A 20889-nucleotide genomic window follows, 5' to 3' on the forward strand; every position below is an offset into this window, starting at 1 on the left:
GAATTGTGTTTTAAAGTTGCAAATGCCTTTAAATTTAAACCCACAGAAGTAAAGGTACCAGAGCTGTCACTGGGGAGGTACCTTTTTAAAAGGTACACATGTATACCTGAGGGTACCTGAAAATTACATATTAATACCTAAAAAGTACAATATATGCACTTGTATTCTTCAAGTATAATGTTTTTCACTGTATTCTTCAAATTTCCCTTCATTTTAAGATAAATATTTGCTTGTTGGTTAAGGAGTAACAGTGAAGTGAAGTTCACGAGCACTTGCCTGTAAATAGTTGGTGCTCTTTAATTTAGACACTCCTCTTTTTGAAGAACAGCTTCATATGGGCACAAACGTCAGTGGAAGTCAGTTTCTTCCTTGCAGATCCTCTCCAGCACTGTGCTTTGAAGCCGAAGGAGGATGTTCAACATGGCACAAGAGCTACAGCCAAGATAATGGTGTCATAATGAGATCCAGCCATGGTTCTTACCACCCTCAGCTTTGGCATCTCCACTGCTTCTCTTGTTAGAATCACTCCACTTTCTCTCAGCAGTCAAAACAAGGCTATCTTTGCACCTCCTCTGGCTCTCAAGGGTCATAAGATAAAAGGAGGGTCGACTTCTGTGCAAGAGACCAATGTGATGAGATCCAAGTGCTGCTTTTACTGTGGAGAAAAGTGTGGAAAAGAGTAAGTGTTGCCTGGTGCAGAACTTCTAGGGCAGTGGTTCCCAAGCTTTTTTTTAGGGTTCCACACAATTAATTCATGTTGTCCCAACACAAATCCATTAAGTTATTGTAACCAATTTAAGTAGATTGAACATAAAACAATTAAGGTTTCCCAAAACAATCTCCAGAATTGTGCTCATTAGTTTGAACAAGCTGCAAAAATCATTTTTGAGTGGATTTTAACAATATTTATTCAATAGTAATATAATTAAATTGATTTAATATTATATAATTTAATTCAATTCATCTTTATTTCTATAGTGCTTTTACAATGTAAATTGTGTCAAAGCAGTTTAACATAGACGTTCTAGTAAATTGAAACTGTGTCAGTCCAATTTTCAGAGTTGAAGTTCAGTTTAGTTCAGTGTGGTTTAATTTTCACTGCTGAAAGTCCAAACACTGAAAAGCAAATCCATCGATGCGCAGCTCCACAAGTCCCAAACCAAGCCAGTGGCGAGGAACAAAACTTCACCAATTGATGAAAGTGAAGGAAAAAACCTTGAGAGAAACCAGGCTCAGTTTGGCACGACCATTTCTTTTCTTTCCAAACTTTTGTGCAGAGCTGCAGTCTAGGCGCCAGAGGCTGGAGAATGCTGGACATGCATTGTGGAGAGGTTGCAGGTGTGAGTAGGTCACTGGCAGGTGTTCAGGCTGGCCCTTCGGGAAAGAAAAAAAAGACTTATTTGATTGACTTACAACATGATGTTACTACATATTATGTATTAGCGTTTACATCATTTTCTGAAGTCTCTTTAATTTTCGAATCCATATAATGCTTATTTTTCATTTTGATGAGTTCAGTAGTGCAGAACATCCACCCAAAAATGACTAAAATTCATTTAAAATTTATTCCCCCTCCACCTGTACCAAAGCTGAGTTAAATTCTTATGCTGAACAGTAAAAGAAGATATTATGACGAATGTTGTAGCCTTTTTTTTCCTGAACTATGTACTGTATACGGCAAATTCCTCAAAATATGTTTTAATGTATTCAAAAGAAAAGACAAACAAACCTCATTGTGAATGCGTAGCCCAGTATAGATTTCTGGAAAGCACAAATTATGTAGTCAGAGGTATGTATGGCTGTAGTTCTTCTTTAAAACAAACCCTTTGGGGCAGTATGACTCTGCCGTCAGCTTCTGTCTCTTTTCGTACTACCAGCTGACTGCTTACCTCCACGTGGACGGCTTTTCCAGTGTTACCAGTTTGCCCAGTGGCTCACTGCATTCATCAATGGACTTGAGATGCAGAGAGGAGTTGACAGAGACGATGGGGTTCAAGTCCGGCGAAGAACGGTTGCTTGTGAAAACACTGTCAGTTGGGTTTAGGGAATGCGGTGGGTGGGATTATCGGTCAGTCAGTCAACAGCGGAATTTGAGATCTGAAAAAGCATACACATCTGCCTCTGGTGGATCCGTGAAAACAAAAACTTAAAAAAAACGTACATCCTGGGATGTATTTCGCGCTCTCCTGAAACTTATACAGGGTTACGTATCCATAATGGGCCTGGGTTGAAAACAAAACTCATAAAGGTTTGCAAATACTTGAGGGTGAGTAATTGATGAGTAAGTTTTAACTTTTGACTGACTTTTCCATTTAACTTATTTTTTAAAGACGTTGGTCTGAACAAAAATTACAGTTTGAATTTAAAAAATATGTATTTCATCTTGTTGACAGTAAATCGTGCTTCCCAAAGATGATTCAGTATCCTTCAGATAAACATTCTTATGATTAATATATACTCCAATTCATGCAATTTCTGTCAGAAATGTTTTCCACACAAAACAAACCCATCCCTTCATGTTTCACCTCTCTGAGACTATTGCTAATTTGGCTGAATGCAAGACAAGTACACTCTTAATGATTATTAAAATGTAATTATTAACCATCTGGAGTTTGATTTATCATCACTGATAGATAGAGAACTAGTCTAGATTTTAGGTGAATAAGTGCTTCGCTGGGTTGCTTCACCAAACTAATAAGACGCAGAAAAACAGTAGCGCACACTCTCAAATTACCGCCTCAGTCTGTTGGACTAAATTGACACTGATTGGTTTCTACAGACACTAGAGCGTCTTTTTTGCCTCCACACTTTGAAGTCTGAAATGCTCTTGGAAAAACATCCATTGCTCTAATAACACAAGTCGTGACACGTCCACTTGTGTGGCTTTCAAGGGGGAAATAGAACTTAATCACATATCCCCTCTTCTAAGACTTTGACGTAAAGAACAATGACAGACTTCTATTCAATATTATATAGTGATGAAAAGACAGCCGAGACTGTGTCAAAGCAAGAGTCGGAGCGTTCTTTCACTCTAAGTTTCTCATTAAAGGGAACCCATGAGGCTAATCAGAGGCTTTTTGTTCTAGAGGGACTTGCAGGTTTAATCGGCTTCTCATTGTCAGGTTCCAGCTGAAGCAAGAGGGCCTGACTTTAATTGCGGATCAATTTTCTCCCTTGTTAAGTTGACTGAGTGTCGACTGCTGTATGCGCTCACATGTTGGATTGTTTCTCTACATTCCCTCCAGCGCTGATTGAGAAATCAGAGGTTGCTGGAAGGGGTGGATTTCCGATTTCTCTTGCTAAGATTAAGTGCATGTCTCTCCTTGTATCAATAGGCCTTTCTTCTGTAAAATTGTGCAGTCTTCATGAGCTCTTTTGTTATACGATTTTATTGTGCTAATCATCCTTGACATCTCTTTTTCATGACTTTTTCTTGAAGCGTAGCACAAGCATATTTTTTCAAGCGTATTTTTTATTAATGTTGCTATAAATCAGTAATATTTATTTTACTTTTTGTAATAATATTTGTATATTATAAGATTGTAATATATGATATGGTGATAGTAACTTTTTTAATGTGTTCAAATATTTAACATGGAATATCATTCATTCAGTCAGTCATTTTCCTTCAGCTTAGTTTCTATTCCAGAGGTCGCCACAGCGGAATGAACAGGCAATTATTCCAGTACTGGGAAACACCCATACACACTCATTCACACACACACACACACACACTTCATCCTAGTTTATACAATTTACACACTAGTTTATTCAATTCACCTATAGCACATGTCTTTGGACTGTGGGAGAAACCGGAGCACCCGGAGGAAACCCACGCAAACAAAGGAAGAACATGCAAACTTCACACAGTAATGCCAACTGGTCCAGCTGTGACTTGATCCAGCAACCTTCTTGCTGTGAGGTGACAGTGCTAACCGTTGTGCCACCAAGCCTCTATAGAACATCATCTTGTTAATTTTTTTTTTTTTTTTTGAAGAAAAGATATAGCTTCTTTTTCATTCAGTTTACATTCACTAAAGGAAAGTTCTTAACAGACTTTTCATCCAAACAAAAGTACATTCTCTGATTATTCACTCAATTCAGGCCATCAAAGTTGGTATGCGAGTTCCTCTTTTTCAACTAGTGTGTAAATGTTTTAGAAGAATTAATTCCAGAATTTGTTTTATTATTAGAAGGTCCAAGATATTTATTTAGGCAGCAAAACAATCAGTAACCCTTTTGAATAATAGTCCATTAGGTATTGTTAGTTAATTTATTTACTAACATTAACTACGTATGTTTAATCTTGTAAATAATTTACTAATCATAGTTTAACATTAACTAATGCAATATAAAAATCCAAAGTTGTGCTTGTTAACATTAGTTAATGCACTGCAAGTTAACTTTGTAAGTTTAACTTGAATAACATTAACTAACATTAACAAACATTAACAAACATGAATAAATATCATAATAAATGTATTACTAATAGATTGTTCATGTTAGTAAATACATTAACTAGCATTAACTAAAGGACCATCATTATTTTAAACTGTTACCTAGCAATTAAATAATGAATATATATTTGGTATTACTTTATTTTGATGGTCCCTTTAACGCATTTTGTTGAAATTGAGTTTTACATTGCAACTAATTCTCATTAGATTATACTTAGACTTTTAGGTTGGAGTTACGGTTAGTGTAAGTTGACATGTACTTGCAAAGTTTCTTATAGTATCAACAGATATTAAGCAGACAGTTTACTAATACTCAAATGAGAAGTAATTAGCATGTAGTTGAAAAATAAGTACAGTACATATCTCGACCTGGTGATGAGTAAATAATCCGAATTTTTTTTTTTTTTGGTTTGTTTGTTTGAAAGACTTCTTTTACTGTGACTTCGTCTTCTTTAAAGTTCTTCTTATTGTCTAAAAACTTTATTGTGGCCACTCTTCATCTCAACATGGAACATTCAGAAAGCATAGATGAACTGAATGAGCTTAGCATGCATTTATTTATTGTTTTTATTTTGGTATTTTTTAAGAAGTTCACAAGTTAATGGGCTGTTACGCTACTCTTATATAAGTTGTTTTATTCCTATAGCTCTTTGCACTGAAGCTTTACAATCTCAGCATGCTATATCAGTGCGAGAAGAGAGGCATCTGCTCAAGTCGTGTGTGTGTGTTGTCTCACAGTCTGTCTCTCTGTATGACCACTGCGGTGAGCAACCACACACTCCACACACCCCCACTGCGCTTTCCTCCTGACTCACACGGCCTATTCAGATCATGCATGACTTCAGTATTGTTTTGTTGCATCTTCAGAGAAATGTTGGATATTAGCTCATGTTTCCTATATTGTAGTTCAAGAACTTGATAATTGAAGTTTAATGAATTGCTCTGATTTCTTCTTTTTTTACCATTGGCCATAATTTTTAGTATTCAGTAAGTGAAATAACCAGAACAAACAGAAAAGCATTCAAAGCATTCACATTTTAACAATGTTGAGGGGTTTGTCTTATGTTTTAATTGTTATGTATGTGATGTAGGATTTTAAAGAGCCCCTATTATACATAATATAGGGTCATATTTTGGTTGTAAGGGTCTCCAACAACAGTTTAATATGCATACAAAGTCAAAAAACACTTTCATTGTCCTTTAATTTGCATTTATTTTTACCTAATTATCCCAGCGACTCCCATATGATTCGTTCAGCGATTCATTTGTTCCCAAACCCCTACTTAGCGTGAAGCTAATCTGCGCTGATTGGACCGAAGACAGCCTGTTGCGATTGGTCGACTGCATTCAGCACGAGTAAAATGCCCAGCGGCTTATCCACATTATTGAAGTAGTCAGAGTGCATAGTGTATGTGTGAGCATACCTGCCAACACTCCTGTTTTTCCAGGGAGTCTCCTGTATTTCAGACCCATCTCCAGCCACCCACCCATTTGTTATTTATCCCAGAAAACTCCCGTAATTTCAGCCACGCCCCCGCCCCCCAACCGGTGACGACTAAGAAAGTATATAAAACCAAGTTACTGTTTTGGTGAGCATTTTTTTGCATTATGTGAAAGAAAATATCTTCCTGTCAGTTGTAATTGTAATTTCTGACATTTTGGCTGCATGATATTCATTTGCTTTGTTGTTTCTGGAGTGTCAGAATAGCATGTAAAGGCTCTGCCCTCTTCTGGAATGCAGCAGCTCATTTACATTTAAAGACACATGAACATCAACAGTGTTTTTGCTAACACCAAAAATAGGGGCTAATTTGACAAGAAATAATGGTAAACTTTAGAATAATTTTTTATTATTTAATATTATCTAATGTATGCCCAAACATTAGTTAAGTATTTATTAATCATAGTTCAACATTAACTAAAGCATTGTTAAAATCTAAAGCTTAGCTTGTTAACATTAGTAAATGCACCGTGAGATGCATAAATGTAAAAATACCATAATAAATGTATTACTATATATTTGTTAATGTTAGTAAATAACTAACATTAACTAATGGACCATTATTTTAAAGTGTCACCGAAATAATAAATGATCTCTGTGTGGTATTTTGAGCTGAAATTTCACAAACATATTATAGGGACAGCAGAGATTTATTTGACATGTTATGACAAATATGTTTGTAGTAAAATATACTTATAATATACACATAAGAAGATTTTGCTGAGGAGTTGTATCAATCAGACAGACAGTAAGTGTGAGAGAGAGACTGTGAACAGAGAGAGATACAGATAGAGAAATACAGGGTTTTATCTCAGGCTGCTGTAGTCAATTGCAGGAAAGCATCAGTTTGAAGAGACGCTGTGGGCCAGTGGGTCAGTACCAAAATAAAGAAACGCACTGAACCAAGGATCTGTCTTTGGGGTCTGAGGAGATGAGATAGAGTCCTGTACTGTAACAAAATCATTAATGCAACCAGCAGCATCTTTCCCTGACACGTCACTCAAACTTCACCTTAACAAGGATGAGAGGGTACATTTTAGATTTTTTTTTGTTTGGTTTTTATGGGTTTCCTCATGCAGCTGTAGCCAATTTGGTCTCTGTAGACTTTCAAAAAAGAAACTTAGGGTCACTATTTTTTTTTTCCTCTAACAATGTCACAGGAGAATACTGTTATTTGTTTGTTTGTTTTTATGAATATTTGGACCATAGTGCCATTTATTTTGTGAAAGTTCTGTTCTGTTTCATTGTCTTTGTTTTAATATTGTTGCAACTATAAGTTCACACTTTTTGAATGATGTTATTGGGGGAGGCACACATTTAAATCAGCTCATGTTGTATTTGTTTCTGGTTCTTATTACACTTAATATTTCATCTCATAATTAATTTTAATTCCTTAATTATTCAATATTTGGTAACACCTTTCTAATAAGATTCTGTAAGTTTACATTAGTTAACTGCAACAATTAAAACAGTTATAAATGTTTTAATAAGTTTATGGAATGTTTCATATTAATGACTGTATAAACAATACAACATTAACAAATGTATTGTTTATTATTAGTTAATGTAATTGTTGTTGTTGTTGTTGTTGTTGTTGTTGTTGTTGTTGTTTTTATTCATTAATTTATTCATTTTCTTTTTGGCTTAGTCCCTTTATTAATCCGGGGCCACATCAGAATGAACCGCCAACTTATTCAGCATATGTTTTACGCAGCGGATGCCCTTCCAGCTGCAACCCATCACTGGAAAACACCCATACACACCCATTTACAAACACACACTATGACCGATTTTAGCCTACCCAATTCAATTACAGCACATGTCTTTGGACTTGTGGGGGAAACCGGAGGAAACCCACACGAACACAGGGAGAACATGCAAACTCCACACAGAAAAGCCAACTGACCCAGCTGAGGCTCGAACCAGTAACCTTCTTGCTGTGAGGCGAACGTGCTACCCACTGCACCACAGTGTCGCCTACTTTATAATAATAATAATAATAATAATAATTTATTATTATTATTATTATTATTATTATTATTATTATTATTATTATTATTATTATTATTACTACTACTACTACTACTATTATTATTATTATTATTATTATTATTACTACTATTATTATTATTATTATTATTATTATTATTATTATTATTATTATTATTATTGTTATTATTAATATTTGTTACTAACGGGACCTAAATTCATAGTGGCAGCATTTATATATTTATTTTTAAAAGAATATTTGCATGAAATAATTTTCACTAATAAAATCTTATTGTAAATTGCTACCAATACTTATATATACAGTTGAAAAAAAAAAAAAAAAAATAAAAAAAAAAATATATATATATATATATATATATATATATATATATATATATATATATATATATATATATATATATATATATATATATATACATACTGTTGAAGTCAGAATTATTAGCTCCCATTTGATTTTAAAATATTTCCCAAATGATATTTAACAGAGCAAGGAAATTTTCACAGTATGTCTGATAATATTTTTTCTTCTGGAGAAAGTCTTATTTGTTTTATTTCGGCTAGAAATAAAAACAGTTTTTAATTTTTTCAAAAAACATTTTAATGTCAATATTATTGGCCCCTTTAAGCTATATTTTTTTTTTCTGATAGTCTACAAAACAAACCATCATTATACAATAACTTGCCTAATTACCCTATCCTGCCTAGTTAACCTAATTAACCTAGTTAAACCCTAAATGTCACTTTAAGCTGTATAGAAGCATCTTGAAAAATATCTAGTAAAATATTATTTACTGTCATCATGGCAAAGATCAAATAAATCAGGTATTAGAAACGAGTTATTAAAACTATTATGATTAGAAATGTGTTGAACAGAAATTGGGGGAAAAATAAACAGAGGGGCTAATAATTTAAAAGGGCCAATAATTCTGACTTCAACCATATATATATATATATATATATATATATATATATATATATATATATATATATATATATATATTTTTTTTTTTATATATATATATATTTTGAGGTTAAAAATAGACAAACCTTTGAGAAGTTGCAAAAATGTATGGAGATATTGCTATAATTTTCCAAAACATATACAAAACAGAAACTTAAAAATCCTCCCCTGTGTTTTTTTCAGTATATAAAATGTATTTACAGTAGACAAACTTAATTTGGCCATCTGTAAAAACCGTAACTTTTCACAGCCATAAAATATTGGAAATGAAAATAAAAAAACAAAGCCCAGTTTTGCATTTGATTGCGAATCTGTTCACGAACAGCTGTGAGGCTGAAAAACTGTCTATCCCTTCCATATCAGCAATGTTTAGCGATGCATTCGGGAGAAGTTTAGAGCAGAGGGATATACATCTCAGCAAAGTCACACAAAACATGAGTCTATATACATTATCTATATATCAGCACACCATCACAAAGCAGAAAATAATCACTCTCATTCTAATAGGGAAAGAAGACGGCAGCAGAAACATCCAGTCCCATCACAAACTGCATATGTAATAGACATATTTATGCAAACAACCTTTTCTTATCCATGTCTCATGAATATCTTTTATGTCAGTGCCGCGTGTTAAACAAAGTAGTGTGTACTCGACTATTCATGAAGTCTGCTGTATATTTCCACTCACGTTTATCTTAATCAATACCGATGTTACGGGGGTCGGCGGTTTTCTAAGATGCAAGTTATTAAGTGATAAACTGCAACACGAAGAAGCACCGCTGCTCATTTCTAACGCTTTACGGCGCATCTAAACGTGTGTAATAGACCTTCAATGTGAGTTGGAGGATGAAGGAGCTTTTAGCACTGCGGAAGATAATTATAATGATGATGATGATGATGATGATGAAGATGAAGATGGTAAAGACTAGAGCGATCAAGCAAGGGAATGTTTGTTTTTTTCTTTCTCCGTCAAGATAAACAGCTTTTAATGTTTTCTGAGCACGTACAGCAGGCGTGTGTGCGTGTGTGCGTGTGTGTGTGTGTGCGTTTGTAAACTTGGAAGATTTGCATTCCCTCATTCATGCAGGTCTTCTCTGAATCCCCCTGCTTCAGAAAGCCCGGCTGATAAGATTTGCTTGCGTGGGAGGAAATGCACGAGTTTATCTTCATTTAATGCCTTCATGGGAAGTTTAAGGTGTACTCTTATAGAGATTGCAAGTTTATTTATTTATTTATTTTATTTTAATTTTTTTGCTATTGCTACTATAGTATGTTTGTTCATTTGTTTGACTCATTTATCTTTGTATTTAAGCAAATTTTTAAGCATTTATTATTTTTACTTTTACTAATCCTAATCTGTTTGTTTTTTATTAATAATATATTGACAATACATATGATATATTAAAGATATATATATATATATATATATATATATATATATATATATATATATATATATATATATATATATATATATATATATATATATATATATATATATATATATATATATATTTATATCATTCATTTATTAACAATAATAACATAAAAGTTATTATTATTATTATTATTATTATTATTATTATTATTATTATTATTATTATTATTATTATTATTATTATTATTATTACTACTACTACTACTACTACTACTGTTTATTGTTATAATTATTACTATTTGTTATAAGTTTATTTTAAGTATTATTTAAAAGTAAAAATTATTAATAATAATAATTTATTGTTATTATTATTGTTATTATTATTATAAATAATACATTAAAAATAAATATATAATAGTAATATGTATAATAATAATGATGATGATAATAATAATAATAATAATAATAATAATAATAATAATAATAATAATAATAATAATAATAATAATAATATGTATGCACTTATACATGTGCACTTCAGCATAACACAGGTGGTCTTGAACATTACTGTTACACATCTAGATTGATTACACTCTTAATGCCAGTTGTGTTAGTCCGTTAATGTTGACACCATTGACAAGCCATCTCAAAACACCACTTCACTTACACTCCCTTTAAAGGGTACCTATGGTGAAAAATCTACTTTTCAAGCTGTTTGGACAGACATATGTGCATGTATGGTATATAGACCATCATATTGGGGTGAAATAAACACACCCAGTCCTTTTTTGTCAATTTAACAACATAAAAATGGTGGACCAATTGGAGCGTTTTTCAGATCGACCGCAACTTTACGTAGGAGTGCGCTCCCCCCGCCCACCGAATTGATTGACAGCTGCGTGTATTAACATGTCCCGGTAGTCATGTGTATAATTATATTAACAAGACCAGACGTGCGCAAAGCAACCGGGTTTAAGGTGTGTTCAGTTTGCTAGGATCATCAATCATCATCAAATGTGATCAAGAGTAAGTTTCACATGTTTAAAATGTTTTAAAACAGAGCATGTGTGTAATGAATTACAGCGATTCACTTCAGCTTTACTTCATCAGCACAGCCGCGTGTCAGAACAATTATAAAGGAAGACGCTTCAATCCTGGTTTGTGGACGTTAAATCAGGTTTATTTTGTACATTAACATAACAGATATCATCATACAGATATCATAGAGCAGTGGAGAGTAACCTGTATCCTGTCACATATGCGTGCAAAAAGAGTGCAAAGCTAAACGTGCTCTGTCTGTCTGTCTGTCTGTCTGTCAGTGTGTGTGTGTGTGTGTGTGTGTGTGTGTGTGTGAGTGTGTGTGTGTGAGTGTGTGTGTGTCTCTGCTGCGGTGTGCGTGTGTATCTGTGTGTGCGTGTGCGCGCGTGAACTTTGTGTGACTCATCTATGCAACTGCACAACAAATACTGATTGGTAAAGTTCTTACTATAGTATTTCTCACAAACACTACGTGAGATCTGCTTCTTTTAAGTCTGTCTGTTGTCTGACGCAGCAGAGGGAGGAGATTAAGGCACGCACAAAGGCACGTAGAAACGGTGGGCGAGGAGGACTAGCCTTTAAGGCGCAGTACAGCAAAACTGCCCCCTAGTGAAAAAATGTATAAAATAGAATCTTGCAAAAGGTACAATGAAAAATCTGATGGGTGTTTTGAGCTGAAACTTTACAGAAACATGCTGGAGGTGCAAAACACCTATGTTAAATCTGAAAAATCGGCTAACCTAGGTGCCCTTTAAAGAGCACATACACACATTAATACAGCACATCCGCAGAGCAATGGTGAGGGCAATGATAGAACGAGGAAGACTTCCAGTCACAAAATACACAATAATTCCCTCATGCAAAGGTAAAATATTCCCATAGTCTTCAAAGGCGCTATTGCAAGGTCAGAGGCAATATGAGAAATGTTTGTCTTCACTAGACCGAAACCAATCATAATGAACTAAACTTTCATATCATTGCCAGCGTTTGAGCAGTTGGAAGTGTTTGCTTTTCATCTTCTGATGCACTTTTTGATATCAATCAAAATGCGAGAGACACAATATTTTAATACGAACTAGCTTAATGTAACTTTATTGCATTTTCTTTTATGTGCAAACCTCACTTCGGGGTTGGTACATTAAATATGAATGCATCCAAAGGCATTTTTAGTGTCTATATTCGTCACGGACGTGATCTTGTTGTGGTGGAAAACAAAATAACATGCGGCCAGATGCGTCAGTGTAATACTGATCTCCTGACAAAAAGTGGGGGGAAAAAAAGCAGTTTTATGTTCTTTTTTTTTTTTACTTGAATTTTCTTGCACTCAAGGAGCAAACTATTACTCCAAAACCACATCAGCTCATGCTCTGCTAGGTCTCCAAACCCCCTGAAGTCTCTCTGAATATTCTAGACTCTCTGGGAGATTCATCTCCTCCAGATCATGGGTTTTGGGGTCGGAGAGCAGCTGGCAATATTTTTTTTATTTTGTATTTGTTTTATTTTATTTTATTTATAACTACTTTTATTAGCATTGCAACTGCTGCTGGTAATTATATATTTATGTTATTGTTAATTTATTTGATCTATTATTTTGTGCGTTTCTGCATAATGTTACTGTATGCATTTAAGTATGTTATTCATTTATTATGACTACAACTACATAATTCTGTATATTTATGAAAGTATTTTTATTATTATCATTACTACTACTACTTAAACTACTACTGCTTCTAATTGTAAGATAAAAAATAGGAAAAATAAATAATAATAATAATAATAATAATAATAATAATAATAATAATAATAATAATAATGATTATAATTATTATTATTATTATTATTATTATTAATATTATTATTTATTTTATGATTATTAGTATTATAAATTTATTTTAATGTATTATTTAATAATAATAATAATAATAATAATAATAATAATAATAATAATAATAATAATAATCATAATCATAATCATAATAACCATAATAATAATAATAATAATTATAGTTATCATCATAACAATAAAAATAGGAATGGAACAATAGCAATGGGTGAATTTGCAGCTTCGCTGCTTGTCCCCTAATAATAATAATTATTATTCATTCATTCATTCATTCTTTTTTTTGGCTTAGTCCCATTATTAATCTGGGGTCACCACAGCGGAATGAACCGCCAACTTATCCAGCATATGTTTTACGCAGCGCATGTCCTTCCAGTTGCAACCTATCACTGGGAAACATCTATACACACTTATGCACTCACATACACTACGGTCAATTTAGCCTACCCAATTCAACTATAGCACATGTCTTTGGACTTGTGGTGGAAACCGTAGCACTCTGAGGAAACCCACGCAAATACATGGAGAACATGCAAACTCCACACAGAAATGCCAACTGACCCAGCTGAGGTTCAAACCAGCGACCTTCTTGCTGTGAGGCGATCGTGCTACCCACTGCGCCACCATGATATTATTAATATTAATATTAATAATTATTATTATTATTTTAAACACAAAATTAATTTATTGAACTGATTTTTCATTTACAGACAGAAGACTTTGGAGTGTTTGCCTTGTTGTCTCTGTTGCATTTTTATTACATCGATTATTTTTATTGATATTTTATTTATTTTTATTCATTTTATTAGCATTACTACTGCTGCTAGTTCCATTAATTTAATAAAATGTATAATTACTTATACATTTGTATAATTACTTATGCATCTACTAATCAATTATTGTTAATGTTGTTGTTGTTGCTGCTGCTGTTAGAATAAACAGATAAACTAATAATAAAATTTTTATATTATTGTTATCATTTGAAAGGTTGCACGAGTTTCCCTTTTGTCTTCTGATGTATTTTTATGATATCATCAAAATGTAAAAGAGACAATATATTAATACTAACAGTATCTTATAACTTTATTTCATTTTCCTTCATGTGTAAACATCACTTCAGCATGATAAAATTAAATATGAATGCATACATATGAATGCAAGACCTTCGTAGTTGTCACAGACTTGATCTCGCTCCAGTAGAAAACCCAATAGCATGCAGCCAGATGCATCAATTTGACTGATCTCCTTACAAAGGCATTTTCATCTATATTTATTTAAACTAAAATAAACTTGAATCCTCTTGCACCCAAAAACCAAAATATTACTCCAAAACCACACCAGCTCATGCTCTGCTAGGTCTCCAACCCCCCTGAAGTCCCTCTGAATATTATAGAGTCACGCCTTCAAGCTCATGGAGGTTTCATGTCATCCATATCTTGTGTTTTTGGGTCAGAAAGCGGTCAATAGCTATTGTTATGAACAAACCTAATCTATATTCACTCTCAACCATACACCAAAACAGCTGTTTTATATGATACGTGCCTTGACCCTTAGCTACGTTCAATCACAGGCTGGTGTAAGAAAAGGGATGGGGTGTATTTACTAATGCACACAAGAGCCACATCTAAATTTTTCAGGAGTTGATGATTTATGCATCAGATTGTGTTATCGCTCATGGCGGGATATGTTTATTTCAGTGAAGCATATTGAGAAGTCTTCTGCTTTTATAGATTTAGGCGAGACAGTTTGCTTTTTTGTTCGGCAGACATACGTTTCTTTTCGTGTTGCGAAATGTACTTGACAATCTTTTTAAGCAGAAAATCAATGAAACATGGCAAGGACGTCATTGTTCTGCCTCTAAACGCTTTGCAGGTGTACTTTAGAGAGCGCAATTGGAACAAACCTGATTTTTTTTTCTTTGTCTAGCAAGGCATTGGTTTCTCCTTTGTTTTGACACTGTGCCTTTTCTTCTTTCCTTTGAGGCCTGAGCGGTACTGGGAACGAGAGGACAAAATCGCTCTGTAATTACTGATCCTGTCATGGGATGTTAATTGCGAGTGACCTCCGGGGCTGTTTATAATTATGTGGTCCTGCTAAAACCGGCTAATCTGCTAAAAACAGAATATTTCTTAAGTATTTGCTTCCTTGGTATGTGTTTAATAAAGTGCAATCTGATTTGAAGTGAGGCTACTTTTTCAGATCGAGATAATTGTTGTTAGACCAAATCAGTAGCCAGAATTTATTTATTTGTTTGTTTGTTTGTTTGTTTGTTTGGTTGGTTAGTTGGTTGGTTATTTATTTGTTTGTTTGTTTATATATTTAATTTTTTAATGGTAATTCCTGTTTGTAGAAGTTTTTAAGCCATCCTGTGAAATTTTAAGTCAAATATTTTTATTGTTTGGGCAATATTTTTTCAAATATTTAATATAAGTGATGTTTAACAGAGCAAGAAAATGTTCATAGTATTTCTTAATTTTTTTTTTCTTCTGGATAATGTCCTAGTTATTTTAGTTAGGCTGGAATGAAATATGTTTATTTATTTATTTATTTATTTTACATTTTTTTGAAGTTTCATATTGTTTGCCCCTTTTAGAATATTTTTTTTCGATTGTCTAAAGAACTGTTGTCCAATGACTTGTCTGATTAAGCAAACTTGCCTAGTTAAAGTAATAAACTCATTACTCATGTATCCGACAAGAGCAGGCTTTCCTCAGCTAGACATTCAGACATTTGTCCCTGACATCAAAGACTCTATAATTAATGTTCTAACGTTTTTTTCATGCAAGAATGTAGTTGTTTTAAACTAATATCTGTGGTTTATTTATAAAGATGGTGCATTTTTAAATTTTTTTATTTTTTTTGAAAGTGCAGAGATATGTGACCTCCAGTGATGACAGGCGCCCATGAATATACCTAAAACAGGCATTCCTTAGTCCTTATGACATTTACCCTGACTTTGAAATCATCATGGGTGTACAGTCCATTGTTTCATGAATCAAAAACTTTTGTTCCAGTTTACGTTTTGGCTAAGCACAAAGTTATGTTTATTAAAATTATTTAATATTTTCCATGTTATAAAATAAATATTTTTATAAAATAAAATAAAGGTGCAATGCACCCAAAAAAAAAAAGAAAAACAGGGGGCAGTTTCATGGTTATTTGTTTTTAACACCATGACACTGAATAGTCCGAAAAAAAATGGGTTGGTTAGTTTATTTATTTAATGAAATAATTTGTCAAAAAATATATTTATTATGTGTTAGGAAATATATAAAATATAAAAACATCAGAAACCTAAGGAAAGTCTTCATAATGTGTGTACTGATATATTGGTGTTATGTAAAAAATATCTTTTAGGGGTTTTACATACATTGACATGTTTTGCATGTGATTTTGTAGTGGATATGTGAATTTATGTTAAGTTATTTTATGATTTTTAACTGTTTTTCAGAATAACATGAAAAAAGGATGAAATAAAACGGCAAAATTCTGTATAATAACAGTTTTGTTTTTACAGTGTTTAAGCTTTTAAATTGCACTTTAATAATGCTAATATCTTACAAAATACAAATATAATTCACTATTTTTATGGCAAAGACAAAGATAATTCATTTAAAAAGAAAATGTATGAATATGTCTTTGACAACAAGTTGAAATCAAACAAGTTCATGTGTAATCTGCTGAATGTTATTTGGTGTTATTTTTCTGATTGCTAATGTGTGTTTCTGAAAGTTGCTGTCTCACCTTTTGTAATAAGTCTTTAACCTGCTTTGCTTAGAGTGAGATGCGCAGTGATGAGTGTTAAACACAATCCTCCTGTACCTTCAAAAGAGAACTATTGATTTGGCCTGTAAAGAGAGAAAGCTTGAGGAGGACCTTCATGTGATTGTGAACAGCAAAACTGAGAGTGTTTATACGCTTTAATGCTCTCTGCTGGTCTTTATGGAAGCATGTGTCATAGTTTCAGAGTATTATATAATGGCAAATGTGAGACTAAGATTTTTTGAAAATGTTTCAACTACGAAATCTATCTGTCTGTCAGTAATGCAAAAAATGAACACATATATATATATATATATATATATATATATATATATATATATATATATATATATATATATATATATATATATATATATATATATATGTTTGTATAATTGTGTATAATTATGTGCAGAGTTATAGAAATTGTTTGATTGTTTTTTATTTTATTTTATTATTTTTATTTTTTTTATTTAACAAAATATTTACAGTTTTCTGTTGTATTTTAATTTTATGCAATAACCCTATACTTGGCAAATAACTCCAGGTAAGTTTTAAGTATGCATTGCTGAAAATAAAGTAAACATAGCTTAATATCTCAATATCAAAAAATAAATAAATAAAAAGCCAAAAATGCTATAAACAACAAAAAATAACTACAAAAACATAAAAAATAAACAAAACAAAACATTCCAAAATAACCCTTTAGTTTAAGTATCAATTCACACAGTTGAAAACTGGCTCATTACCTGCTTATTATTAATATTAGCTGTTTATTATTGCTTTAAAATATGATCTTATTCTAAATCCCTAATCCTATCCAATAAACTAAGCACAAATTAGCGAATCAATAGATTATTGAGCTAAAAATCTTAGTTAATAGTTTGTTAATAGCAAGAGTTGTACCTTAAAAATAAAGTGTGACCCAGTCCAAAACTGAAAATGCTTTAAAATATGAATTAAATACCCAAACCATGTCTAACAAAACAAAAAACGTCCCTGTCCTATATTGTTGCATTTTCCTATTTGAATATTTGTATTATTTTTTCGTCCCACTAGGCAATCCTCCTGCCTCTGGCACAGGTACACTGATAATCACTCTGGAGGACGAGAACGACAACGCTCCGTATGTGTTCCCGTCTGTGGCCCGAGTGTGTGAGGACGCCAAAGACATGAATGTGGTGGTGATCGGAGGACGAGACAAGGACATTCGTCCTAATACAGACCCTTTCAAGATTGAGCTCGGCAAACAGCCAGGACTGGAGAAAACATGGAAGATCTCCAGGATCAATGGTAAGTTTATTCTCAGACGGGACAGGAACAGACACTCACCCACACTTAAACACGCGCTGGCCATTTCTGAGAGCATGCCTGTGGAAATACACTACGATACCTACATTGACCTTACATTGACTTATTGTTAATTAATCAATTTCAGCACAAACGCATTTAGTAAGAATGTAATTATGGTGAAAACATTGCATATACACAAGCATTGTATTATATTCAGGGGTGTAGCAACCAAGGGAGACGGGGGGTTACTTCCCCCTCACTTTTAGAGACAGGCCATTTAGAAAAAGGTGATTAAGAATGTAAACCTTTGGATTTCATGCAGCTGCTTTTTTCATACCCACTTTTAAAATGTCCACTACGCCCCTGATTATATTGATTATGATTTATGAAGGAATTATAATGCTTTGCTTTGTTATTTCATCTTAATTTAGCAAGTTATTTTGGGCTACATCTCTGTCTGTGCACATCCCGCCGCTTTGCACCCCCTGGAAAACTGCTGTTACACCTAAAAATAATTGGTAATCCAGCAGCAGCAGCATACGTGGCAGTAGTGGTCATTTTGAACTATCACATACTGTATGTTATATGTAAAGCAAGAAACTGCAGGTGAATAGAGAGAAAAAATTAACAAATAGTTACCATCAAACTTCTCCAATTTTTTGGTTACATTAAGAATTTCAGACATTTTGTTTTTGTATTATTATTTTTCTTTTTGTTATAAATAATCCTGTAAGGTCCTGTTAAATTAAAAAAAAAGTTAGATGTTAATTTCAGTCTGTTAGTTTTGAGGATTTCTTTAAGCTAGTGTGCACACTATAAGCTAGTGTGACAAAATTCATGTTTAGAAATATAAAACTGCTATAAACATTCAAAGCTTGCAGTTTGTCACTTCTGCCTAAATAGATCAATGATTATTTACATGTCATTTCATAATTCAGTTTCGCATCAAATCTTAACCAATCACATGCTGTCTAGAATCTGATATGCCCCGCCCCTCTTCAAGATGCTTTTCATTTGCTTTTCATTTGTGGCGCTTCAGCTTAACGACTCTCACTTGCAGAACAATAAGAAAAACAAAATGATATTGGCTGTTTTTTTAAGGGGGAGGAGCTAGTTTATGTCCCACCCTTTCTTCATATTTCAGCTGAGATTATACCAAGCATTGAATAAAAAATGCACATTTCAAAGCAATTCATGGGACCTTTAAAAAATGTAAATATGTAAATAAGGCATTAATTCATTTAAAATGCTGTAATTTGCATGCATTTCTAGCACAAACATCTGACCATTAGATTTTTAAAAAATAATCTCAGTAATGGGCCTCAAATCGAAGCGCTGCAATCGGTAACAAACCACTCACATCTAAGCCTGATGCTTGTGAATGAAGTTGTGTGAGACAATTCTGAGAAGGAATTGAACTAAATCATTTTGATGATGGATTTTGGCTCAGGCATTTCACAAAATTTGAGATGGTGTTTAGTGAGATTGGTCTTTTTCCAATAACAGTTATGTTATGTTTTTGTCTTGCCGTGAGGGATTATTTATTTATGTATTTGTTTTGTAGTCTATTCATATTTTTATACATACAAAGTTTGAAACCCTGAAGGTGTAAAAGTTTATTTGCTTCTGATGACTTCATAGTTAGATTTCAAGTGCATTTTAAGTACATTTTTCTTTCTTCTTCTTCTTTTTTTTCTTCTTCTTCTTCCTCTTCTTCTTCTTCTTTTTCTTATTATATTATTTTTTTCATAGTAGTTACCCAAAAGTCAATCATTCATAAAAATTCCTCAAAATACTGATCTATATTTAATATTAAATATTTGTTTTAGATTGAACTATTTTATTACCTTGAGTTAAACTGAATTAAAAAGTGAGAAATATTCCCTTTCCAACTTCTAAAATAAAATCTTTAATTAAATGTTATTTTATTTCAAGGAGGAAATGATTTTGTTTTAGGCTTATGTTTTAGATTTTTAAAAAGCCTCTAACAATATTAGTATTTATAAGATTAGTTTAGTAGTTGCGGTCTGCAATTACAGACAATTATGAAAATTACACTTGAGCGCCATTTGAAATAAGCATGTAAGTTTGAGCAGAAAAGACTAAGATCATAACAGTTCATTATTAAAATTCCTGTCTGACATTTTTTTCAATAAACAGTATCTCTATTATTTTTTTTTTTCTTAGTTATTTTATATAGATGAATATTCAAGCTTTTCTAATGAAAAATTCTGCATAATCTCTACAAGCTATGCGAGCACCAATCAGCCTGTAGATGGCGAAAATCCTGGTGTTTTATGAGGGTCAGATGGACCACATCCTGCTCAAATGAAGAGTTATTGTCGCAGACAGTGTGTGTATCATCACATATCACTCTGAGCGTGACTGAGGTTTATCTTAGCACACTCTCGATTCCCGGTCTCTCCCGAGAGCACACACTCAAATATATAAAAAGACATGTGAATCTCCTGACTTCTGTCAGCTGTTTGAGAAGAGAATCAGTGGCAGATGTTATAATAAAGACAGAGAGAGAGAACAAGAGGAGACTGCTGAGGTGATTTCAGGTCAGGTGGCTTATAGTCGCACACAGCTCATTCTGAGAGGAAAATACTGTCTGACTGACCCTAAAGTAACCAGAATACTGCACTG

At 32.9% G+C, this 20889-nt stretch overlaps 1 protein-coding gene across 1 annotated transcript in view; it reads left to right on the top strand.

Annotated features, from left to right (window-relative positions):
- Positions 1-20889, top strand: part of cdh13 (cadherin 13, H-cadherin (heart)) — a 582964-nt gene that overhangs the window by 534529 nt on the left and 27546 nt on the right. Inside the window, exon 12 of the mRNA XM_056478107.1 lies at positions 18007-18240. Coding sequence (XP_056334082.1) covers positions 18007-18240 — 234 coding nt within the window. The remainder of the gene's footprint in view (positions 1-18006; positions 18241-20889) is intronic.

Source organism: Danio aesculapii, chromosome 18 (assembly GCF_903798145.1).
Source record: "Danio aesculapii chromosome 18, fDanAes4.1, whole genome shotgun sequence".
Lineage (NCBI taxonomy): Eukaryota > Metazoa > Chordata > Actinopteri > Cypriniformes > Danionidae > Danio > Danio aesculapii.